The sequence below is a fragment of the Nesoenas mayeri genome, assembly GCF_963082525.1.
Source record: "Nesoenas mayeri genome assembly, chromosome: Z".
Lineage (NCBI taxonomy): Eukaryota > Metazoa > Chordata > Aves > Columbiformes > Columbidae > Nesoenas > Nesoenas mayeri.
Genome location: NC_137542.1, coordinates 45,487,031 through 45,513,882, shown reverse-complemented (window position 1 = coordinate 45,513,882; position 26,852 = coordinate 45,487,031). Strand labels below are relative to the sequence as shown.

The window sequence follows — 26,852 nt, the reverse complement described above, 5'->3', positions numbered from 1 at the left end:
AATCTATTTTACTAGTCCTCAGATACTATGCTCTAAAATAAAGCAGTTAACATAGAATCAAAAGTTATTGTGCAGACAAACCATCAAAGCTCCAGTGAAACGTGTCAAGAACTGTGTGTGGTCTTGGTAAATAAGAAAACAATACAATTGCTTAATGGGAGGGAAAAACAGCCTGCTGTGTTGACATACAGATCCAGCTCCACTAAAATTTGGCAAAAGTGAAGTAATACATTTTCCAGAATGTCCATAGGTTCTTTTGCTTTAGGAGTAATTTTAGAGAGTCATCTCCCATGACAGATTAATCCACAAATTAAAAATAATTACATGCTATTTTTTTTTTAAACACACACAGTACCATGTTTTTTCAAGATATGATTCATCTTACAGAGATCAGAAAAAGCTTTATTCTTCCATTTTAAGAGTAAAATAACTGACTGATTGTGATACACTTCTCCCTTAGCAACTTCATGGGTAGCTGGTCCCAATATTAAAAACGGTGGACTGTGAAGTGGCTGAAGGAAAGAAGCCAGAGAGTCGTGGTCAATGGGGCAGAGTCTAGTTGGAGGCCTGTATCTAGTGGAGTGCTTTAAGTGTCAGTACTGGGGCCGGTATTATTCAATATATTCATCAGTGACTTGGATGAGGGAATAGAGTGCACTGTCAGCAAGTTTGCTGATGACACCAAGCTGGGAGGAGTGGCTGACACACCAGAAGGCTGTGCTGCCATCCAGCGAAACCTGGACAGGCTGGAGAGTTGGGCAGGGAAAAATTTAATGAAATACAGCAAGGGCAAGTGTAGAATTCTGCATCTGGGCAAGAACAACCCCGGGTTCCATTATAAACTGGGGAAAGATCTACTGGAGAGCAGCGTAGGGGACCATGAGCCAGCACTATGCCATTGTGGCCAGGAAGGCCAATGGCATCCTGGGGTGTATTAGAAGGGGGGTGGTTAGTAGGTTGAGAGAGGTTCTCCTTCCCCTCTACTCTGCCCTGGTGAGACCACATTTGGAATATTGTGTCCGGTTCTGGGTCCCTCAGTTCGAGAAGGACAGGGAACTGCTGGAGAGAGTCCAGCGCAGAGCCACAAAGATGACGAAGGGAGTGGACCATCTCCCTTATGAGGAAAGGCTGAGGGAGCTGGGTCTCCATAGCTTGGAGGAGACTGAGGGGTGATCTTATTAATGTTTACAGATATATAAAGGGTGAGTGTCACGAGAATGGAGCCAGGCTCTTCCCAGTGACAACCAACAGTATGACAAGGGGTAATGGGTTCAAACTGGAACACAAGAGGTTCCACTTAGTTTTGAGAAGAAACTTCTCAGTGAGGATGACAGAACACTGGAACAGGCTGCCCAGGGCAGGTGTGAAGTCTCCTACTCTGGAGACATTCAAAACCCGCCTGGACACATTCCTGTGTAGCCTCATCTAGGTGTTCCCGCTCCGGCAGGGGGATTGGACTAGATGATCTTTTGAGGTCCCTTCCGATCCCTAACGTTCTGTGATTCCGTGAAACAGCAAAACTCCAAAGTAATACACCAAGCTTTCTAGAAGACTTTTGCTTCATGTTAAATACTCTCTTTCACTAGTAAAAGGTAGAGAAACACAGATTTAGTGTATTGTATACACAATGAATATGAATAAAGTTGATAAATTATGAAGAATATGGCTACTGTACTTCAGTTTTCTGGGTGTGGCTGTAGCTTTTTCATTACTGAATCCTGTATGTGCTGTACATGCACAGTGGCCAGCAATCCGTAATATGAGAGGCATACCAAGCCAATCTGTGCATCTTTCTGAACTTATTCCTTGGTCATTGCATTTGAGTGAAATCCAGTGACTAAATGATTGTGGAGTACCCCCCAGCATGACATTCACAAAGGTACAGCGAAAACCATTAACTAGCACTAGTGAAGAGTTCAAGAATTTAGTAGTTTTATATGATGTCATGTTAAAATTGAACACAAATTTAATTTTAAACTGAAAACAGATTTTATTTTCATTAAACCCATTACTGGCCTTGCAAATCCCTTATGACTACACATTTTCTCCCAGAATTTTGGACTAGGATCGTAAAAAAATACTGTTTATCCAATTGAGGGTAAACTGCACTAAATCCTGTTTGGAGGAAAGAAGTTAACAGATCTCTCAGAGTGATAAACAAAGATTCCCCAAAGGAAGTATGTTCGGCTCTTCTTGGTGACAACCAACGGTAGGACAAGGGGTAATGGGTTCAAATTGGAACACAAGAGGTTCCACTTAAATTTGAGAAGAAACTTCTTCTCAGTGAGGAAGGATGACAGAACACTGGAACAGGCTGCCCAGGGGGGTTGTAGAGTCTCCTACTCTGGAGACATTCAAAACCCACCTGGACACATTCCTGTGTAACCTCATCTAGGTGTTCCTGCTCCACCAGGGGGATTGGACTAGATGATCTTCTGAGGTCCCTTCCAATCCCTAACATTCTGTGATTCTGTGATGTATGTCCAACACCACTTCTTCTATCAAATCTGAAGCAAATTACAGTGTAACTAAATAAGTTCTGAACTCATATTATCATTTTAGTCCATAATCCATTTTTAATCTGTTAATATTCAGGTCTGTTTCTTCAAGTACGTACAGCTTTCAGAATAAACTCTAATGTTCTCTTGTTTGTCCTGGTAGCCCTCAACAATACAGCAAGTGTTCCAAGTCTCAGTTACAGTGGAACGTAGAAGAGCTTGTTACTGCTTTTGTGTGTGGGAGCTGCATATGTGCAACTAAAATGGTAAGAAGAAAATCCTAAACTGCACCACAGTTAAAGCACGCATCTCAGAAAGGCAAGTACTAACCTAATACTTGTCCGTGGCTACTTACATTGTTTACTATTTTAAATGTTTTTCCTTTTGAAAACAAAGACATACAAGTAAGATGGCATCACTGGATCTGAAGTTTCTAACTGTAATTCTACTTTTGCTCAAATCACACATTTATTTAAACCTTTTCAATTATTATCATTATCTTCTAATTTATCCCATAAATTGTTAGGAAAATAGTAAATACTAGAAATTCCATATTAATCTAAGACTAGTGCAGATGAGTCCGAGTTTGACTTCCCAAAAGAGATAAAGAAGAGGTCAAGTACTTTGCTGAAGGAACAGATAACCTGAATTTAAACTTACAGCATCACCAAGAAATAGCAATAGCTAAGATATCTCACCTAGTGAGAAGAATAAAGTCAAGATCTGCTAAAGGCAGCATACTCTGGTGCCAGGATTCTTAGCTAGTAATCAGGCTACAAAGATGATTGGGGGCCTGAAGCATCTTTCTTATGTGGAGAGACTGAGAGAGCTGGGCCTGTTCAGCCTGTAGAGGAGAAGGCTGAGAGGGGTCTCATCAGTGTTTATAAGTATCTCAAGGGTGAGTGTCAAGAAGACGGGACCAGACTCCTTTCAGTGGTGCCCAGTGATAGGATGGGGGGCAACAGGCACAGACTGAAGCACAGGAGGTTCCACCTAAACATGAGGAGAAACTTCTTCACTTTGAGCATTACAGAACGCTAGAATGGTTGTGGAGTCTCCTCTCTGGAGACATTCAAAACACACCTGGACACATTCCTGTGTGATCTGCTCTATGTGAACCTACTTTAGGAGATGGGTTGGACAGGATGATCTCCAGAGATCCCTTCCAACCCCAACCATTCTGTGATTCTGCGATTCTGTAATCTACAAGCCAAATCAAATCCAATAGAGCAAGCCAAATGGACAGCCAAGTGATCCTGTGCCACAGAGGCCATTCCACAGCGGCCATCCAAGAACTGTGTGGTGAAACACATAGTTCTGGTTGAGGGTGGAACAGGAAAGCAAACTGAGATAATGTGAATACTTACACTCTACTACAACATGTCTAAGGCAGCTGCAGTGAAGTGATGAGTGGGAAGAGACAGCTGGAAATGGGCTAACTATTATCATCCATGGAGAGCACCTGCTCCCTTCACTTACTGTTCTCTCTTACCTCAGTTCTCAAAGAAATGAAAGAAAAATGGGAAACTAAGAGTGGCATCACACTGCTACTCGCACACATAAAAACCCACAGCAGCATGGGTTCACAGAACATGCAGACGCTGCTCTTCAATCTTGCTATGTCTTCACTTGTCTCCATGCTTTCCCTGAGTGCTTGTTCAAAGACAGAGATGAGCAGCTCTGATGTACCACTAGCTTCTTTGCTAAGAGCTAAGGCCTTAATGCCACTAATATCAAAGTTGTAACACTATGAAAGAGACTCTTAGTGAGGAATAGACCTTATTTCCTTTAAAAAAAAAAAAAAAAGGAGTAGAAAACTGACAATTTAAAGAAAGTTGCTTTTGACAGAATTCTACAAAGCAGAGTATCACTCTCCATTACTGAAGTTTTTTTCAAGAAAGTCTAACATCTAACAGCAAACTGCTACTCTTGAGAACTACCAAATAAATATTGCCAGATGTTAAATAATTTAATTAAATAATTAAATAAATTAAATAAATTAATAATTTGTAATTATTAATAAATTAAAGAATTTAATTTATTATTTTTATAAATTAAATTAAATATTTTAATTTAAATTATGAATAAATTAAATAATTTAATTAAATAATTAAATAACTTTAAAACTACATTAAAATTCTAAGGCCTCACTTTCATTCTTCCATTAATTTTGATTTTTACAAATGCTTTCAGGAGGCTACTTTCATGAAGGAGCTTTTGTAATAAATTTTAATTCCAACTAAATAACATATAGCTGTGTAACTGGGAAATGTTATTTATGTATGAAAAAAGACAATAAATTCATGGTTTAAGCTCAAATCTCAGCTTTAATCTAGGTATGCAGCTGTTGATTACTAAAGTTGTAATAAGATTCAGATATTTTGGGGGATGATAATAAGCACTACTTAGGAGACAACACTTCTACCAAATGCCTTTTTTTTTTTTTTACTGTAGTAAAAAAATATGTGTGCTTCGCTAACAAAATAAACATATACTTAGGAAATAATTAGGTTCAGAGAATTAAATGTGATCAGTATATTTAACTAAAAGTCTGACACATTAATATAGGAGATGATATTAGTCTTTTTTTGTGCTTTCAACAACTGGAGTGGCACTGGTCACAGTTAGAAAACACATAAACTGAACTGAATAAAACAGTTACACAGCAGGTTATTTCAGATTCAGCACAGCCAAGTCATGTCTGCCAATAAACTTTGTTTCATTTACCACAGTCTTTGGTATTGCTTCATTATATAAATTACATTCCACATGAGAAAAGAACTGGTTTAAAGCCTTGTTGGCTCTACTTTCTATATTCCTAGAATAATGACATTTCCCGAAGTCTTGAGTGATAGCATTAAAAAAAAAAAAAAAAAAAAAAGTGATGCATCCTTGGAGGATGACAGGAGTCAACTGATGTGGGACATTAGATTGAAGTCAGTCATAATATGGTTAGATTGTTCTCCAATTAATAACACAAGCTGTCAAGTCTCATTTCCTAACAATTTAGGAGTTCTGCCAGACCACAAAAGGAAAGGCGATATCCAACATGTCTGTGCCAATTTTTCAGTCTTGCCTGCAGACTGCAATAAAGGTCAGTGGTAAAGCTAACGGAAAAGGAAGCCAACTATCCATGTATTTTCCCTTCTAACTAGGAAGAAAAAGAGCTCTGCCCAAGAGTTTATCTTACCAAGTATATGCGTGTATACATACACATATGCGTACGTGTGTGTGCATGTATGTAGGTATACTTTACCTAATAGCTTCTTTAAGTAAGAGCAAGCAGGCAAGCAATCTCATGAAGGAAAAACAGCCACAAATCTCACCTACACATTCCAATGAGCTCTGACTTACATGAGGAACAACGAATGTTTCCAGTTAACTTGCAGTCCTGATGCTTCAAGGGGTCAAATTCAGCATAGCACTTAAATAATTCATTGTACTTAAAATTAAGGAGCTACCCTTTGATTATCTGAGATTCCCATTTGCCATATCTTCTTTTAAAATTAATCGTCTCTTTAAGGGTAAGGAAAGATAGAAACCAACATACAGAAAGATAAATGGGTTTATTTGTTCCTCCAGAGAACCAACTATTTTTCTCAAAGTAGGCGCATACAGAAAATAAACAAAATAGATAGTTTAAGTTGCTCATAATAGTTTCCAATGCCTAAATACATTTTGTGGAAACCTGGATCACAAATGATTCTACTTTTTAACAAGATTGTTACTACGAATATGGTATGGTTTCTGGGCTACCTCAGGTCTGTAATTATGTGTTCTTAGTGGTCTGGACTATCCGAACACTACCTTATTCCCTACATACCTTTGACTCCCTCAAGAATAAGAATTACTAAAATGTTCAATTAAAACACCTTCACATGTAGAGCTATAAACAAGGATAGGTAAAACACACATAAAATGGCACTACATTTTTTCTCCTTCCTCACTCCACATCATTCATGTCTTTACTGTTTATCCCTACCACACATTTCTCAAATTTAAAACCAATGTATATCTCCTGGCACAGGCTTCACAGAACATTAGCTGTTTTTCAGTAGCACAGCAAATGTACGTGACTTTCCTTTACCAGTGCGCCTCTTTTAAACCACAAGAACAAAGCACTTTAGGTTTGGGAACTTCGAACAGGAGAATAATTTTTATATCCTTTACTAAGAGAAGCATAGATAGGCTGAAGAAACAAACTCTTCATAAGGAAGCGCATCGTGTTTAAATTAAATGACTGCCAGCCCAGCACCTTTTCTTCTTTTATCATCTTACAACACAAAATTCTAGTATTATCCAAGCCCTTAACTATTTTTCAAAATTGTTGTGATTAAAAACTACATTCTGATCCTCACAATAGGAATAAACATGGGAACGGTATGATAAGTGTCATGTATAAGTCTTGAAATTACCATCATAACATGTAAAATCTTTTAAAGTAACTACTATTAGAAATACTCACTCACTATACCATTCCAAGGGTTCTAACAGTATCACCTCCGCATATTGAAATCTCCAGACAAATTAGGAAAATATTATCAAATTCTTGCAATGGCTTCACAACGCTTTGTTTTGCTTTTGTTAAGCACTGTATTTCTAGTGTGCTCTGCATATCTGTGAAGCAACTGCAGCACTTCATTTTCTCTATCATGAAACAAATTATTTATGCTACAAACAGGGAAAAAAAAAATCACCTGAGGCTCTCAGGAGGCTCTCTTGCGCTATTCTCTGAAGTTAATTTAAATTTACGTGTTTTCAGGCAATGTTGTACTACAATCTTTAGAGACGAGGACATCAAAAAAACATTTGTTCTGTAACAACATTTTCCCCATCCATCTCTCTCACATGACTTTATTGCACTCATTCAAAAAATGACCTTAACTCAAAACACTCCCTTCCTATAATTTTTTTCTTCTAATCTGTTTAAAATAAGCATAACATCTCTCCAAGGAAACAAACATAAGCTGGAAATAAACAACTTTTTTCTCATAGAATAAGTAGTCATTGATATTGTATCTACATATGTGTTCTCTAAAAACACACACAAATATTTAGATATGCTTAAAATGAAAACACAAATCTGTGTAGAATAAAAGATGACTTTCTACATGTAAATATCCACATCTCAATTATGCAGAAGCTTCTATGGGTCTTAGCACACCATCCTCAAAATAAAGCATGACTCAGGAAGGGAAGGACACTGCTGCAGTCTTAGTCACAGGATGGTGATGACACTACTCGAAACACGGCATGTGCCAATTATTTTCTGTATTTTTTTCTGAAAATAACTGTATTTTAGGGACCAAAAAACAAACCCACAACTCTAAAACGCAGCATTTGCTTCTCAGTCTGTCAGTAAATGCTTGATCTATACCTGGAACAGAAGGGTTTACATAGCTTGTATATTTTAAATCTTATCAGATTAGTTCAGGTGTGAATGTACTGACTCTCTCTAAAAATCTCTGAATAAGTACAGAATCATTATATTCCCTAAATTAGCTTTTTCTTATGCTGCCCACTATATCACATTCTCAAAAATCACCATCTGATGCTATTTGTAACTCTAAACACTCTCCGAACAAATTTTAATTGTCTCAAATATTCTTAAACATCCTTTCTTTATAGACTGGAAACTATCAGACAGCAGAAAAGGTTTTAATTGCTAGCACCACAAACCAGTTATAGTTCTCCAAATTTCACATTTGAAGATGCAATTCTTCAAAGTGCATCACATTCTTGAAGTATGCTGTACAAGTTCAGAACAGAGCTCCTATGAATTTCAGTTTCATTCAGTGATTGCCCAGCTCCCAACTTCACATTCCAAATTCCATCATCTCATCCACTCCTACCAGCCACTGACTAAGGAGCACCTGTGTCTGAATACTTTGGGATATTTGGGTAGCAGCTGCCCTGCCCACAGGCCACAAGAATTCTACAGAAAAAGCAAAGAAAATCCATTGTTGAAGAATTGCAGCTCCAACCAGTCACTAACCATGATATTATTTTCCTCTCATTAGTCCTTCTTAGAACACAACTTGCAGCAAATAACACAGGAAAACTGACTTTCTGACCCTGGAAACCACAGAGCAGAAGCATTATGTGGTTGAGATACCTAAGTTGCACAGAAGACTAGCCCTGGAAGAAAGTCACATGTGATAGCTCACATGACACTGCTTTGGAGAGATTAATAGAGAGCACACTTGCATGTACACAGCTGGTCCCAAAGCATGGTAGATTGAGACACCATGTTTTTCAAGGTCTATCTAAAAGGGTTTTTTTATACTTTGTCATGTCTATTTCTCCCTATAAATGTGAGTAAAAAATATACAAGAGTCAGAATTCAAAATGAGAGCATGCTTTGGTAAAATATTTGATACTGTTGCAAGCAAAGAGAATTTTTTGACTTGCAACCATTGCTTCAAATTATTAGACATTTTACTGAAATGAGCTGACATTAACAAAAATTGGAAGTCCTGCAAACTCCACATGGTACAGCTTTAGTTTTTCCATACAGGCAAACAGAACAGGTAGCTTTCAGAAGAAAACAGGAGGACACAGAAAAGTAAAACTGAAACAACTTCTCAAAAAATTCCATTTTATGGGCTACTATTATACTGTTTATTTATTGTCACAAAATTGTGCACTCTGAATATTAATTCTGCTATTTGAAGACAGAATAGTTTATTTCCTGGGAGGCAAACTGCACAATATCACAATGCTGTGAGCTTTTCCACAAGCAAACAAAAAAACAAAACAACAAACACACAAAACCAACCAACCAACAAACACAGAAAGCTCCCGACAAATTAAAGAGTCTACATTATTTTCCTTCCTCAAAAGTGACCTGCATCACTTTAACATTATTCACTTTAAATACCTACTGCAACTTATTTTATGCACCATCAGAAAAGGAAATTCCAAGAAATCAACACATTTGGGAAGAAGTGAAAAGAAAACTCTACAGACAAAACATTTTCCAGAGATACAGGTCATTCACTGCTTCGGATTCACTGCTTTTGATTAGGAACCATTCAGCAAAATCTGTTTGATTGATTAATTTATAGCCCTGGTTTGAAAACCAGCAGGACAACAGTAGCTAGATTATATTGAAGCTCTGTAACTACGTTAAACATTCCCTACAGGGTTGAAATTGAATGATTCATTTCTTGCTAAATGGCTAATAGTCAAACACCCTCTAGACTTCTTGATCTTCTGTCAAAAGGTCTATTTTATTCAAAAGATTTACGGCAGTGTATCTAGTAAAGCATAGCTCAGGTTACAGAGAGAGAACAAGCCAGAAAAATACCACAGCACACGCACATCTCTACAGGGCAACACAGACAAAATGTCAACTAGTTCTTTGCAGAAAAATTCATGGACACACAGAAGAAATATTTTATGTTCTTCAGCAAGATGCAAATTTTAAGCCTCAAAGCCTTTTAGAAGGTCAAATACTTCTGTTAAACTTACCTTAACCGTTTTTCATCTTTAAGCAGCTTACACCACAGTACTGCAACTCATTCATAAGGACTGGTTGCTGTTTAAAGAAGTTCTCAGGAATGGGTCCAGATTTAAATGGGATAAACGTTTATTATACTACCTGCTATTAGTCTTTGATACCACTAAGCAAAAGGATTGGCTTGTTCTGTCAATGGTGACTGACATAACACAACCATTTTTCAAGGAACTGTAGGTGGCTGTACCCTCCATTCTACTGAACACATGGTGAGAGGAAAGATGGCTATTAGCCCTTTGTTTCCAGTATCCTCTTCCCTAGGCAGCACTCACTCCTGTCTGAAAACATGAAAAAAAATTCTTCCTCTTGAAAAAATCTTAACCCAGTATAGCTGAGCTAGAACTGAATATAACTTTCAAAATAACCACAGTCATTTACTTCAGTGAAAGATTGGAGTCATCACTGTAAAATACTTGTGATGATCTAATTATCAGCAAGTTTACTACATGATCATGCTATGAAATATTAAGGGGGGAAAATGCTAATTATGAAGAGTGGTTTAGCTATCTAATTGTGGTAATACAAAAACTTGAGTGGTGAACACCACGAATATCATTGGAAATTAATACAGTTCAAATTAACTCAAATGTAATCTACAAAATGACTCTTTCAGCCTGTCTCATACTCGGTGCTAAATCAACAGCTGAATGGCAACAGACAGTTCTGCCAACACTTTTTCATTTAAACACTAAAAAAAGAAAATTCAGAAATTCTATGCAATTCATGTGCCAGTTTCCATTTTCAAAATGGATTTTAGGCAGTTACATGTCATTCCACAGACACATAAATGTAAAATCTTGATAACATTTCTCCAAGCTGTCCTTCACATTAAAGTCTATCTTCCTGCCCATAAAGTTCCCAAGTTCTATACATTTCCCCTCCTGTGCACAGGAATCATGACTTAAGCACAGATGCTACTGAATAATTTGGCAGATAAGCCTTCTTGCCATCTTCAAAGTCCACTGGCAGTGGCTCCTGCGAGATCTAATTGGAGAGATATTCTCTTTATGTACCTGTCAGAGTAGATCTTAAAATAAAACAAGTGTGGTGGCTATTCTGTGCCACTTTGTTTCCAAAAAATCAATTTTGCAGTCGCAAGGTTTTCCAGCTTCTGATTATAAGGTCAATACTATCTTTTATCTCATGAATTTAGCATTTTATACACAGTAACAATTCTAGGTATAAGAGCTTAAGGCTCAGAAACTAAGATTACCATACCAACAAGGTGATCATAAATGTAATCTGAAAATCGAGGGACCTGGAATCAATTCTGGTATAACCAGTCAGAGGAGAATCTGCACTAAATACTTTTAGTTACCAAGCCAGTAGGGTTGCTGGATCTTACCTAATAAAGTGCCAGCTCCTAGACAGCACCTTCCACTGCATTTAACCACCTCCCAAGAACAATTTTCAATTAAGCCTATTCATAAAAATTAGACATCTGTACCTCCTAGACCAACGGTGTGTATTTGAGGATGCAGCCAGTACATTAGTGACAGAAAGAGAAATGTTGATTTAAGCTCTCTTTCTTCATCTAAGTGGGCAGGGATAACTTGGCCTTAAAGCACACAAATCAGCTGGAGGAGCAGTAAGTTTGATTATTCCATATAGCATCAGAGGCTAGCAGACATAACAGTTACCACACCTCAGCTGATACCTACCATTTTAATTGCATTTCCAAAACCTACAGCCTCCTGCCATGACTACGTTTCTTTCGAAAATACTACACAGTATCTTAGTACAGGCAGCTCCAGACTGTCCTGTCTTATTTGTCTGACACCTACCTGCCTATGTTCAGCTTCAGAGGAAGGTATATTTATTTATTCACATTTTTGCCTATGGGAAGTAGATGCCTGTAAACCAGTGGGACTGCAGACAGACGGAAATACAGCTGGACAGACATCTGTCAGAATTTCAGGTTTCCCTGACAACTACTACTACAGAAATTTAACTTTTACAAAATTGTGAACTTTAAGAGTTGGTGGTTGTTTTTTTTTTCCAGTCACAATGTGTTTGCTTCCACCATTTGTTGTAAATGTCATAGATTTTGAACTTCTTTTTTTAAACTACAACAGAATGCAAATGTTCATTTACTCCTATGTAGAATTTTGTAATAAATTATTTTAAAATCGCATTAGCCTTATGAAAAGAATGGTTTAGATAGCACATTGAACACACTGTCATAACTTAACCTAGCTTAATATTATACCTAAGTATATAAGCACACCCCTACTTACATTCAAATATTAGTGGACATCATATAAGACTCCTTTCTTCAAACAAAACAAACATTCCCACACTGAGAACATGCAAAACTTTACCTGATCAGCTGTTGTGACATCAGAAACTACAGCATCAGGGAATCTTCTGGGTGGATTCACTGTTACCTAAAGCAAAAGTAGTAGTATAAATATTTCACCGCAAAAATCTTTTATCCATGAACATGCCAGAATATGTCAGGAATGTATAAAAAAGAAACAGCATTTACAAAGCTGCTAGGGCTCCTCCTACTCCTTCTACCTTTACAGACAAATAGAAAAAATGTCTGGGCCAGAGAAAGCCTCTTATCAAGGTTTACTTTACAAAGACATCGATCCTAAGGCATCAGATCTGGCTAGCAGTTACAATTTATAGCTCATCAGTTTGACTATATTTCTTCCAAACTATCAGAAAAAGCTCAATCAAGAATCACTCACTCAGAAAAACATTGTCTGATAGAACATTAGTGTTTCGGAACACAAAAATGAAGCTTTAAAAATAATACTCTAAAACGTGCAACAGATTACAAAATTATTTACTACCTCACTTATGGACTACATCACTTTTTTCCTTGGAAAAGCTTTCAGCTCTTTTTATTTGTGTTCAACTTTTTTCTTTAGTTTTTGCAATTACATGCTGCATATTAAGCCCCACATTGTTGTAAAACAACCTGTTCTTTGTGCAATCTACAGCTTCACTGTTCAGTTTTGAAGACATAAACTTTACCAACAGATGGAGAGAGAACATCCTAGATGAAGATAAACAGAAAGATCACGATAACCAATTCAAAACTATTGAAGTAGCTGAAATATTTTTCCCCTCTCCTTATTCAGTTTTCAAAACAAACAAATAAAAAATCCCCAAAGTAGTGTGAGCTCTAAAATGAAAGAAAGCAACTTGACTCTTTGCTGTAATAACTCTACTTAGTTTGTGTAAGACCTTTACCAAAAAAAAAAAAAAAAAAGAGAAATCAAAAGAAATTGAGTGTTATGTAGTTTCACATCTACTAACAGCAAAGGCTCTTTCCTGTTTATTAACAGCATAGCAAAGCCACTTCTTGAATGGAAGGCTTCATAACATCACTCCTGTTTTTGTCACTTTAGAGAACCACAATGGACCTAAAAATTAATCAGCTTGATAACAAGAACACATGCTCTCAAAACAAGAATGGCTTGTCAATCCATTTCCAGTTGGTTTAAAGAAACTCAACCTGACCTCGTGAGCCATTAAGATGTTAAAACTAAGCAATGTATGAATAAGTAAGAAAACCCCTTTTCCACGAGGGCAAGAAAACCCCAACTCAAGAGGAGAGATGTGACTTGCACAACCTATAGTTAATCATAGACCCCAACTTGGAAATTTGTTCTCCTTAGTTTGCAGATACCACAAATGTGTAAAATGACAAAAAGACACATTATAAAATATGTCTCATCAGCTTGGGTTTCTTTTTGGCACTCAGGGACATGAAAGACTTTTTAATTAGGAAGGTTTGCAAAGACAAAACAAGAAAATATATCATTTGAAACTGGGCTACTGAATGCAGAGGCCTCTGTTAAATTTGCTATCACTGTGCTGTCATAACTAGACTACGTTTTGTTTTCTTCTACCACAAGAAGAACTGCTGCCCGAAATAGCAAATTTTATAATAATAGTTTAACGTGTAAAGTCATTTATATAATATTCTCATATTTCACAAGAGAGAGTGAAGAAGTTGCAGTTGCCTGAAGTGCAATGTTTAACTAAAAAGTACCAAGGCACCACATTGGACTCACTGATGCCACCGCTAGAGTTAAGCAATATTTCCTTTGAACCACTATTTTCTTTACATGCACTATTATAAAATCTGATAAGAGAAGAATTAAGGGTTCCATTGAAGACTTTTACACACTACCTGCAATAATATTCTGTGAATCTGTTATACTACACAGAGGTTTTTCTCATTTCTCAATCAAGTAGCAGGCATTTCAATATTTGATTTATAAAGTTACATGTGGGAAAACTTGTATATAACTCACATTGATTTATGTAAAAAACCTTGTAACTTTATATCAAAAAATCCCAAAGAATATTACCTATAGTATTACAGATGTAAAAAAACTAGGTATTTCATTATAAATTTTTAAAATTACAGAGCTTAAAATGCCCTCTATTTAACTGACTTTTAATTACTGTAGTGCCTTAAGGTTGTAGTTCACAGTAACAACATTTGGTTATAGCTGGCATTACCCTTAAACATTGTATTGAGGGAGAAAATAATTATGCATCAGGCACCTGAATAACTGCCTCATGCACGTGACACTGTCATTTGCTAACTCTCTCGCAAAATGCAGGAGTTCCATGACAGCAGAAGTGAGAAACTAAAATGCTGCTTCTCTCCTTTCCTCTCCTCTTTATGCTTTCCAAACCTCTTTCACTTATACACATAGATTTATGAAGAGCTACACCTAGAGATCTCTTCTAGAAACTGCAAGTTCAAACCTAACACGACACATTTGAGTACTTTTCAGCTTCTTAGTAAGCTAGTCTTTTTACTAGAGCAAGAACTTGCAATTTTAACGTATCACCATACCTATTAGGACAAATCTAACACATGAAAACCAAGCTACTAAAACTACACATAAGCATTTTCTGTATACATAAACACAGAATTATCACTAGGTTTCAATTTATTTTTAAGTATAAATAGCAGTCCCCAACTCCTTTAAGGACAAGCAAAAAAAATATCTGAGGTAGAGCAGCAGAACACACTGTAATACCACACTGATGACACACAGATCACATATTCCCAACTGGAGCTGTAAGCACTGAGGCAGAAATTGAAATGTTATCACAACAGCAGAGCTGAGACAGGTTTAAACTGGGACTGAGTCTAGCTGACACAATCAACAGCTCAGTAGCAGGGCCCCAGACCAAGTATTCAACATCTCAACTTCTTTGTCACCCTCCCTGCTGCCTATGCTAAAATAAGAGCAGCCAAAAAGTCTCCTCTTAAAGCTACATATGAGAGAGGTAAAGCTCTCCAAATCTGCTTGAGAAAACAAACACTTAAAATTAAAAGCCACTTCTTGTTCTGATCTAAGAAGTCTCTAGAATTTTTCAGATCAAAAGTAGATTGAGAAAATAAAACCTGTCCTAAACCATGTTTTACCAAGAAATTAGTAACTTTCCTCATCTGTTCATTTATGGAGAGCATGATTGAGAGTAACTAGATACATAAAATCAAAACACACACAGTTTTTACTGTTTGCAAAGCTTATATTTGAGTTTCATAAAACCAACAGTCAATAAGGCAGTTCAACTGATACAATCTTCCATCTGACCTACAGAAGTACGATTTAAATGAAATTAGCAAAGCGCAAAATACAACCATGTAGTAGATTTTATCACTTCTATGGAATTAATTGGGTCAAATTTGGTGAGATTACAGCCTGCTACACTGTTGATTTCAAAAAATATCCTTCTAAAAGATCTAATAAGAATCCTCTACAAGTGTGTTCTGTCCACACCATCATGCATTTTATATGAATTTCCATTTTATTTTAACTTTGGACATGATTTTATAATTCCAAATACACAGGATTTAGATTCTAAACATTTTCCAGAATCTCCTATTCTGTTTTCCACTAGGATATTCCATATCTGTAATTTCAAATATTCGAATGCAGGAATATCGCATCAGTTGCATGTTCAGCAATTCCTTTTTCTCCCTAATTGTCAGAACAAAACCATTGGTTTCCCAGACCCTGAAGAGTACCTTTTCAGTCAGGCTTTTCAGTGAACAGAAGCATTTAAATTCTGCTTGTGTTTGTACTGCCACACTGCTGAAGTGCTAGTTGATACAGCAAATATTTTTCTTGCAGTGCTGACAGTTTTTGTGTGGGTTTTTTTTTAAATATGAATATACATTAATTTACCTTGGCCTTTTCTGATGTTCGTTTTCCACCAAATCCTCCAGCTCCAACAAAAAACAAAGAGAACTGATTATAACACACTAGGTCCTTTCCACAATAGGTATTCACTGAAAGACAACAAAAAAGAAAGATCACATATTGTCTTCTATCTCCTTTACATATATCTACTATGTTACAAGAGAAAAGCTCAGCTTCAAACATGACAAAGCTCATTTTAACAATTGAAAGGACAATAGTCACACTTCCGTGTTTCATTACTGCAAGTCACTTCCTGACCAGGGAGGACTAATGATCTGATTCAAATAATAGTATCATGAATTTTGTCTATATGAAAGCATTAAAATTTTAAAAAATGAGCCATCAAAATTTTGATTACATTCAAGGTGCTAAAAATGTTTGAAAAGAATCCTGAGGTTAAGGTCACCTGTTCCTTTTTTTGAAGAAATTAAACTTCTTACACTGAATCAAGATTCAGCTTCCTATTTCCAGTTCATGCCTATTCCACTCCCTTAAGCCCCAGACTAAAATTTACAGTATTGTTAATAATGTTCATTTCCAGTTCAGGAAGAAATTTCAAAACCACTACAACTATGCTCTCAAAAATAACTTTTGCAAGTTACAGAAACAGACAACTTCAATGTTAGCCCAGAAAGGAAGCAAAACACAGCTAGGAGAAACAAAGGGACAGTAAAGATCTTTTCAAAATTTTATCTGTACATTAGAAGAGTAAAAACTCAAGAGTGTTTAGAGACTGGCTGCCTATAACCTCCTCTTGCAGCCTTATTTCCCAAGGGATCTTGGTATAACCACACCTAAAGATATCAAAATTGTGAAAAATCACAATTTATCGACTTTAAAAGACATTCCCTGTAACTTGGATACAAGATGAAGGAAATGGTGTTTTGTTTTGTTTAGAAAAGAATAACATAAACATCAAAAATAAAGCAGGACAAGCTCTTAAAGATGGCTGCTTTGCAGATAAGTCTACACAACAGACACATGACTAATTTTTTCAAAAGCACCCCACAAAACACACAAGTGCGCACACACCCTCTTGCTGAATGGTGGCAGAATCTAAAACAGCTGCCTTCAGATAGGACTAAGTATTATTATTAAAGAACCTTTTTCAGTTTGCATAGTGTACTATTCCTCCTACATAGGAAAAAAATCAAACCCTCTCTGAAACCTTTCTCCAAAGAGAGCGCTCTTATTTCAGTACATTAACTGCCCAAGAACACTTACATGTATTACACATCTATTGCTACAGAGCTCATTTCTCAGCTCTCATTGAGATTTATTAAGCTAATAGTCTTTACTGTGGAAAGGCTGGCAGTTATTGGTACAGCCAGTTACAAACTGACCTGTCATTTCACTGCATCCCCTCCAAAATTATGAAACTTCTTACCATCTATAAGCAAGACTGCTCCTGATCCTTTGTCAAGAATATCAGCAATGGTTGAAACTGAAGTTAATTCCCCTGTGAAAAAAAGAACAACACACACACGTTGTAAGGTTTTGCTTCAGGAAAGAAGTCAATAGACCACTCTTCACATTTCCTTACTACCAATAATGATAATGGTCATAATAATCATAGTAACAGTCACAATAATCACAATTATCACTATTATAATAGTGTCTAGGAATCCTTGCAAATCTGGATATGCAGACATAAAGAATTTTTCTTTATTAATAGAATCTTAGTATACATAATTTAAATCTTACCCTCTTATAGGCACACAGACACAACCAATGTTGAAGAATTTTTAGGTGAACATCCCAAAATTTCTATGATACAGCCTTACAGAATTAATTAAAAGTTCTGCTTGGTAATATCATATTATACCAGTAAAATCCAGTTTGTAGTGTATTTGCTTATTATATCAAAGATTAGGCATGAATTTACTAAGGATACTACAGCAAGGCAACACTTGATATCAAGAACAGTGTTTCAGAAGCCCTTCAATAATGCAACAAGTTGCCTCTCCTCTCCCCTAGCTCTTGTAAAAAGAATATGCAAAAAATCCAGTTGGAAACAGAGCTTCCCTATTTCCATTTATACTCATTTATACTATGGCTACAGGAATTTGTCATAGTGAAAAGCAAATCAGCAACACAAAAGAACTGACCTGAGGTTGGTAATGGTTTATACAGTTCCAGATATTGCTCACCATGCAGCATCTGTGTGAAGAAAGGCAGCACTATAACAACAATCAATACATGCTATTCCTTTCACAATCACAACTGCAAGGCAATATACAGTTATTTTAGAAACTGTTCAGAACAAACAAATTAATAAAAAGGATTTTTTTCCTTTTCTAGAATAAATGGAATACTACAAATATACTAATTAAAGTCACATAGTTATACAAAGCACAAATAGAATTAGATACTTAAATCTTCCATACCTTTGCGAGATCAATATTTAGTCCTTGAATAGAAGGAACACCATCAAACATCGAAGTCTGAGCAGGAATTACTCCAAAGCTAGGCAAACAGCAGAAATCTTCACTTCCTTCAAAGAGGAATTTTAGGTGATCTGGATCCTTAGTTGACATTCCCACACCAAGAGCATAAAGAATAGGCTCCAAATGAGTATATTTATACACGTTGGTAGCCAATTTCCGGCCAACAATGCTTGTCTGGAAATTAAAAGTCAGTATAAAATAAAACTTCGTAATAGTTAATATTGCACTTGCATTTTTTCTATAATTCTCATATCAAACAAAATTCACATTTGAGCATTTTCTTTATAGTCATATGTAAACATAAGGTACGAGTCATAAATATACCATATAATATTATTGTATTTGTTGCAGTATAAGCAACCCTAATGTAATGCATTATACCTTGCTGCAAGCAATTTTTTTCAAAAATAAGTAATATAACTTCATACAGATCCACTCCCAGCAATGCATAATAATTTTTCTAACACAAAACATGAATGAAATAACTAGCACTGTAGTAATATTGGAATGAGGAAAAATGACCTACCTATAGAGAAAGAGCCAGAGGAAAATCATATTGCCCAGCAAGACTCATTCTCTGCCCCTTTTCTGAACAATACCCTAAATAAAGAGACTTACAGAACTTACAAGCACTTGCATTCTGCATTACTCAGTCTATTTAGCCTCAAGTTTTCCCATCATCAATAAGAAAAATAGAGTGGAGCCTGGAGATGTTTCTTATTCTGCTTGCTCACTTCATAGTTTAAAATTCACCCTTCTCTTGACAGACAGCAAGCCAGAGTAGAAGGTGAACAGAAACACAAGTCTCTGCTCAAGGTTTTCACCTGAGTGCATGTGGTACACAGAGCTACTTACCGTGTCAACAGATGAAGAGGCCACTGATCCAGAGCTTATTGAATTCATAGAAACATCCCCTTGAGACTCTATCTGACTTAGAGCATCATTCAATACACTTATGGACTCTAGAAAATGTTATTGAAAAAAAATCACATATAAAAAGCCATAAATGAGACAATTCAGTTAGACACACAACAAACGTGCCAACAAATGAGATATAGCCTGGTACTTCTCAATGCATTTTTAAACAAAATAAATACGCACCTGAAAATTAAGCATAGTGCTGCATTTCACAGGCATCTACACAACAACTGACGATAACTGAGCTCTATGCCATCTCCACCAGTTCTGCATCCAGCAGTCAACCATGTCTCCTATATAATTCAAGTGCTTGAAACACAACTGGTGCTAAACACCACCAGTTAAGCCAAGAGGAATATGTCAAGAAATACTTTGTTTTATTCCCTGAACCACAGTGTTAAACATAAGATAATGGGCATTCTGTTTCAACTGTCTCAGAAGTAAACATCTGAAAATTAGTATCCCTTTTCTTGTCTTGAAAAATATTTGCAATATAAGTAACAGATCTTATCTCCTGACAGTTACCTTTTTTTCCCAAGTCATATATATATACATACATACATATATACATAAATAGATAAATAAATAAGTCTGAGGCTTGAACAATGACAAGATTACAAGTGAGATGATGCATGGCTGAGATCCAGAACTCAGCTATGGCAAAGGCAAACCATCAAGAACAGCTTGCTCCTTGAAGCACAATAGGGATAAAAATCAGTATTAAACATTTGTGTGTTATAGAATCAAACAAAAAGTGGTGAGAATCATGCACAGAAAAATAAAAATTGTTTAAATCAGAGGATCACCAAATGTTTATGTAACTACATTTACCTTGGAGCTCCTCCCTTCCACTTGAAGACCCCTATGCCCATACTGACTGGCACTGCTGCTGGGACTAACACCGTGCTGCTCTACTGCACAGCACAAATTAGCTGAATACCCTCCTGCAGAATCTTGATTTCCTAAACTATTTCTTGCTTCCCAGTCTCGCTGCCAGAATCATCATAACATTTTATTTGTGGTCTGAATCTCACCTCTTCTTTATCTTTGGGTACAAGCAATGTCATAACATGACATGGGGTTATGATATTTACGTAATGTGAAAATGCATAAAACAAGAGAGCTGTAATTGATAAGAACCTTTTAAAAGGTAATCCATTTTATTCTTTTTCATTCATGAAATGAATGAAGGAAAAGCAATACTGAGCTGCCGGTAGAAGTAACAGACAGTTTCTACCTTTCTTCCACAAACCACAGAAAGACTTTCACATTGCTTTAAAATCTTCAAGAGAAAATACAGCTTTGAACTCCAGGTAAACCTGAATGTTTCCTCAACTTTTCATGTCCATAACTGATTTCTGTGCAGGAACGTAACTATCACTCTTAATGGTAAAATCCGAAAATAAGATTACCAACACGTATTTTACATGCAATTACATCATTTAAAAAAATAGTATAATGGCAACATGTAATTTAATAATGGTGCAGAATACTACAATCTCCTTTTCAAGGAGTCTTTCTTCCAGAATGTATGATATGACGGGACTCTCAAATTGGTGAGCTGGCTACGGTCTGGCTGAACACCAAGAAGATCACAGAATCACAGAATGGTTTATGTTGGAAGGGACCTTCAAAGATCATCCAGTCCAACACCCCTGCAATGAGTAGGAATATCTTCAACTAGATCAGGTTGCTCAGAGCACCGTCCAGTCTGACCTTGAATGTCTCCAGGGATGGGGCATCTACCATCTCTCTGGGCAACCTGGGCCAGTGTTTCACCACTCTCATTGTAAAAAATTTCTTCATATATCTAGTCAACACAACAAGCCCTGCTAAAAAGTCTGTCCCCATCTTTCTTAGAAGCTCCCTTTAAGTACTGAAAGGCCGCAACAAGGTCTCCCCAGAGCTTTCTCCAGGCTGAACAACCCCAACTGTCTCAGCCTGTCCTCATAGCAGAGCTGTTCCAGCCACCTGATCATTTTTGTGGCCTCCTCTGGACCTGCTCCAATAGGTCCACGCTCTTCTTATGTTGGAGACCTCAGAGCTGGATGCAGTATTCCAGGTGGGATCTGACCAGAGCAGAGTAGAGAGACAGAATCACCTCCCTCAATCTGCTGGCCATGCTACTTGTGATGCAGCCCAGGATGCAGCTGCCTTCCTGGACTGCAAGCTCACATTGCTGGCTCATGTTCAATCTTTCATCCTACCAGTACTCCCACGTCCTTCTCCACAGGGCTGCTCTCAATCCCTTCATCCCACAGCCTGTATTGATACCAGGGACTGCCCCGACTCAGGTGCAGGACCTTGCACTTGCCTTTATTGAACCTCATGAGGTTCGCATAGACCCACTTCTCAAGTTTCTCCAGGTTCCTCTGGATGGCATCCTGTCCCTCAGGCATGTCGAATGCACCTCTCAGCTTGGTGTCATCTGCAAACTTGCTGAGGCTGCACTCAATGCCACTATGTCATTGATGAAGATATTAAACAGTACTGGTCCCAGTGGACACCAGTTGTCACTTGTCTCCATCTGGACACTGAGTCACTGACTGCCACTCTCTGGATGTGACTACCCAGCCAGTTCCTCATCCACCAAACAGTCTACCCATCAAATCCATACCTCTCCAATTTAGAGAGAAGGATGTTGTGGGGGACCATGTCAAAGGCTTTACAGAAGTCCAGATGGATGACATCTGTAGTCCTTCCTATGTCCACTGATACAGTTACTCCATCATACAAAGTCACTAGGTTGGTCAGGTAGGACTTGGCCTTGGTGGAGCCATACTGGATGTCACAAATAACCTCTCTGTCCTCCATATGCTGTAGCACAGCTTCTAGAAGGATCTGTTCCATGATCTTATCAGGCACAAGGGTGACACTGACAGGTCAGTATTTCCCAGGGTCTTCCTTTCCCCACTTTTTCAAATGTGATGTATTGCTCTTTAAGTTTAAAGTCAAAGGCCTCACCAAAATTGTTTTTTTAAACTTTGGCCTTCTGTTATACTTGTGATCAGCAACAGCACTTGACCTGGATCAAACCAGGATCATTTCATAACAGTTTTATTGATTTTCAAAGCATATGTATGCAGAAAAGGCTGTTTTTAAGGATGGAATGTTCTTCTAAGGACTCCTGAGTTTATTTCTTTACCTCTACGACAGACATCAACCACAAGAGATTTTTGTGGTTCTGAGTCCTAATATTGAGAGGTATGTGCAGAAGTGTGTGTAATGCTCTACATTTCAAGGTGATTTGCATGCTTTTAATATGAAAGCTACTTTTACGATGCTACCCCTTTGGAGTGCCTGAAAAGCTAAAGCAAGCTATTAGAATATCATCACATATAGAGAGCAAAGCTTTTTTCCTTTTTTTTTAATTTTCTTTTTTTTTGTTTGTTTTTAACGACAGAGAAAAAAAAATATTAAATTTCTTTTTTTCCCCTGAATTAGTATGTTAGAGAACTTCTTTCAGTTAAGAATCCCAGTGCTGACATATTCTTTTATTTTCCAGGGACTGCTACAGCAGCATGCAACTGAAATGCCTGAATATATTAATTTATTTCAGTCTTCACTGCTCTTCTGCTGCCTGGCACAAGAAAAGAGACTAGCTAGCTAGCCAAAAAAGAAAGATGAAACATTACAAAATCACTGGTAAGTGAGGTTTGGACACTGATAAGGATGCTTTCAGCGGTCTTTATTTTGTACTCATTTTGAGTACTGAAAGTAAAACAGATGGGGAGGGAAGCACAGAGTGGTACATGAGTTTTCAGTCATGTAAACCCACAAAGATGTCTGAAATTAATGTTTCAGCAGTAGACTTATCTATTACAACTTGTACTTTTTTAATATATGACTCTACAAGTTGCATAAGGTTCTTCTAAGATCCAAGAAATATTAGTAGCTCAAAGAGTATCATTTTGGCAGAAACAAGCTCAATAGGAAACCTTTTCATTAATATAATTATTTTTAATATTGGTTCGGGCGTATTTTTTAACTTGTAACGTTGTCAGTGAACTCTAAAACCTTGCATGTCCATTACTCCAGTAGAGTCTGCTATTATAGACCAAATAATTAGATGACAGCAGGGAAAGATTAACCTGAAGAGTAAGGTTGAAAACAGTCATGGCAAAGCTTGTCTCTTTCCGAAAGTATTCCTCTCACTTTCCAATTAGGGAACATATCATGTGAACCATGCTCCTTAACGACAGAGGAAACAGCAGCAGTGTTTAAACCCTTTTTAAACATATATGAAGAAAGCTGAAATTGAAGCTGAAACAGTTTTCTTCTTATGCAATTTTTTTTTTTATAAACACACGAAGTATACATGCATACACACCTACGTGCTTTGCATTAATTTGCTCTACACCAGAGAGAAACTTTTGAGATGTGCCAGAATCATCTAGTGGGAATACAGGAGTTGGTTTCTGTACCTAGACAGCTTCTAAGCAAATTAAAAATGCATGTGACCATAACAGCAGATTACAGACTTCTAGCCTACTAGATTTAGGTGAAGCTGTCTCGCATCGTCACAGCCAAGGAAATAGAGACAGATTGCCTCATGTGGGTAACAGACAAAATTAATTCTGAGATTAATTCAGGGATGGCTGTTTTCCACCTATCTCTCAACCGAATTTGATTTCTTCCTATGCGTAACAGGAAGAATCAGGTTGGGACTCAAGAGCAGGCAGTGTACTGTGGAGGCAAAGGCCACTAAGAGGGAATGCAAGGAGGCAAGATGCCAACATGTAGTGAAACATGCAACTGTGACCTACTGCACACACACCATACATTTAGAAGCTTCTGTGTCACATTCAATTTGGACTTTCTGCTTACCCACAGGAGCCCAGGACCTATCAGTATCTCAAAATACACAATCATGTTACCATGACAAATATGTCAGCTCCTAGATCCAGCTGCAAATGAGAACCTGACCAATTCTTTCCTAGAACTAGTTAAACCAAATCACATTATTATGTAATTGGTACTGCCTAAGGCCATCCAGGGAGCCAGTTACAGTGACTCACTGATGTATGCTGTAAGCTGATTCTGTGTCCTAACCTTAAGGGTCTGATTATGCCCTGATTATCTTCTTGAATGACTTCTAGCTTGTTCTGAAGTGGTATAAAGTAAGCTGAAACTATTACTTCAGTTTAATCATTAGTAAGAAAATAACATCATCATGTAAATTCACAAAAAACTTTAACACATAAATCACTGCAGATTCACTGCTGCCTCAGAGGCAGTGACATTTTCATGTTGCATTAAGTAAATGGTTACCTTTCATGTCTGGTAAAGGGAATGTAGGAGAATATATGCCAGCAAAACTACATCTTCCACTTCAACTTCCTACAGCCTAAATTCTCACACAGCTGCTTAAAAAAAAAAAAAACCCAAACAAGTAATCTGTTCTCAGATTGTTCTTTTGTTTAAAAGATACTTTGTAGTGAATGCACAAGTAACCATATGTTTTGCTAATTAACAGGACTATACCTGACACTCTGTGGTAGTACAGAGGAACTGCCAGAACTTCTCCAAGTACATCAACGACTAAGCCTGTAAGGCTTAGGGAATAACTGCAGAGAACATTCAAAGACACCTGGGGCATTAAAAGGAAAGTGAAAGGCAGACATAGTCAGTTACACCAACCGTGTCAGATCACTTTTGGGGTAAGAGGTTGCGCAAAATACTGTACTGCACAATCAGCAGCTGCTCGTCTAGAAAGATCCAGGGTAATGACCAAGAAAGATTGCTTTACTGAGCACATTACCATAGTATCTGAGAAACTTCAGTGAGTTATTGAATTAACATCAACTTCCAAATCAAGTGACAATTAGCTATTTCCTATTAATTAAAATTACACAAACCCTAAAAAATCATATTCCGGTACACAAAAAAAAGATGGAAAGAAAAATTCATATCTTTTTACTTAAACTGGATTTAAGAAAAATAATTAAATGTTTTCATTTCTTAAAAGGCCACCACTAAAACATAAGGTAAGACAGTACTTCCATTTAGTCCTTAAGAGTTCAGCATCTCGAGTAGAATGACCTTGGCTAAAATACACAATTCTGAACCTGCTCTAGTTAAGCACCAAATGAGTGCTCTGCTAGGTAGGGCTCTAAATGCGTGATTATTCACACATTAGATGTGGAGCACTGTATTTAGGAGAATTACTTTCTCCTACGCTTGCAAAAAAGTGAATTCTAAATAAAATGTAAAACAGGAATCCAAGTATTAAGTTACATATAAATGTTATACAAGTAAGAAAAATTACCTTTAAAAAAACAAACAAACAAACAACAGATGATGCTTCTGCTTTTTTGTAATCTAGAATGAATAAAGTCAAACTTCTCAGTATGTCCAAATTATGAAAAAATATTAATATCTCTGATTATGGGATTTTCTACTACATTACAAGCAAATACTTTATCTAATTGTTTTTTTTAATAACTATACATAATAGTTAATACATGACTGCTCTTCACAGTATCAAATTACTTACATTAATGAAACCTTTTGCAAGAGGTTTAACTTGCAGGTATTAGGTACTGTAGCTTGTCATTTTTAATGCAAGTACTCTGATTAGTTTCCCTTATTTAATAGTTGAATACCTTCAAGCAATAGAGACACTGACAGTAGGAAAAAGCTTTTAATATAGAACTGAAAATTCTATTCAGCTAACTCCTTCAGAATTTTCCTCAACCCTGCTGCTAATTCTCACATACAAAAAATTAACCTGAGAATTTTCATTCGGCCTGGCAGTACCTATGGCATGATGTCACTGAAAGGACAGTGCTGTATTTTGGCTAAGTTCCTAACAGAACAGAAGTTAAGGTATGCACACTGCATGGAAGACTCATGCTAATGTAGTATTTACAATTTCCTGACTGTAGGAACCTGATATGTCATATTGCAAGCTTACTTCAAAAGTCAAAAATCTTGTCTAATTTTTCTCCTGATAGCATCAAAAGGGAGATGTGGAACACCACTTGTAATGCTGAAGCAACTTCCAAAATAAATTCCCATCTACAACTTTTTTTCTACATTTTTCTGCTAGGAAAGCATAAAAATGACATAATACACGTGACAGGTTAGAGAACAGATCAGAAACTATGAAGTCAGAACTATACTGGTACAACCACGGTTTCCTAGCAGGACAGAGAACATTTTTAGATGCACACACATGTGGAAATGGGACACCTGAAAGCCAAAGATCAGTGAAAATTGTCAGTAAGGTGATACAAAGCTGCGGTATGGCACTTATATTCCTCTAACCATACCTGAGGGA

General features: G+C 36.9%; 1 protein-coding gene across 2 annotated transcripts in view; it reads right to left on the bottom strand.

The window, feature by feature from the left end:
- The window catches only part of HSD17B4 (hydroxysteroid 17-beta dehydrogenase 4), a 63,284-nt gene that overhangs the window by 18,846 nt on the left and 17,586 nt on the right, over positions 1–26,852 (bottom strand). For both annotated transcript variants that reach the window (XM_080362237.1, XM_080362238.1), the window contains 6 exons: positions 19,508–19,614; positions 18,593–18,826; positions 18,314–18,365; positions 17,593–17,664; positions 16,191–16,294; positions 12,339–12,404 (listed from right to left, as the gene is read on the bottom strand). In XM_080362237.1, the coding sequence (XP_080218363.1) occupies positions 12,339–12,404; positions 16,191–16,294; positions 17,593–17,664; positions 18,314–18,365; positions 18,593–18,826; positions 19,508–19,614 (635 nt within the window). The remainder of the gene's footprint in view (positions 1–12,338; positions 12,405–16,190; positions 16,295–17,592; positions 17,665–18,313; positions 18,366–18,592; positions 18,827–19,507; positions 19,615–26,852) is intronic.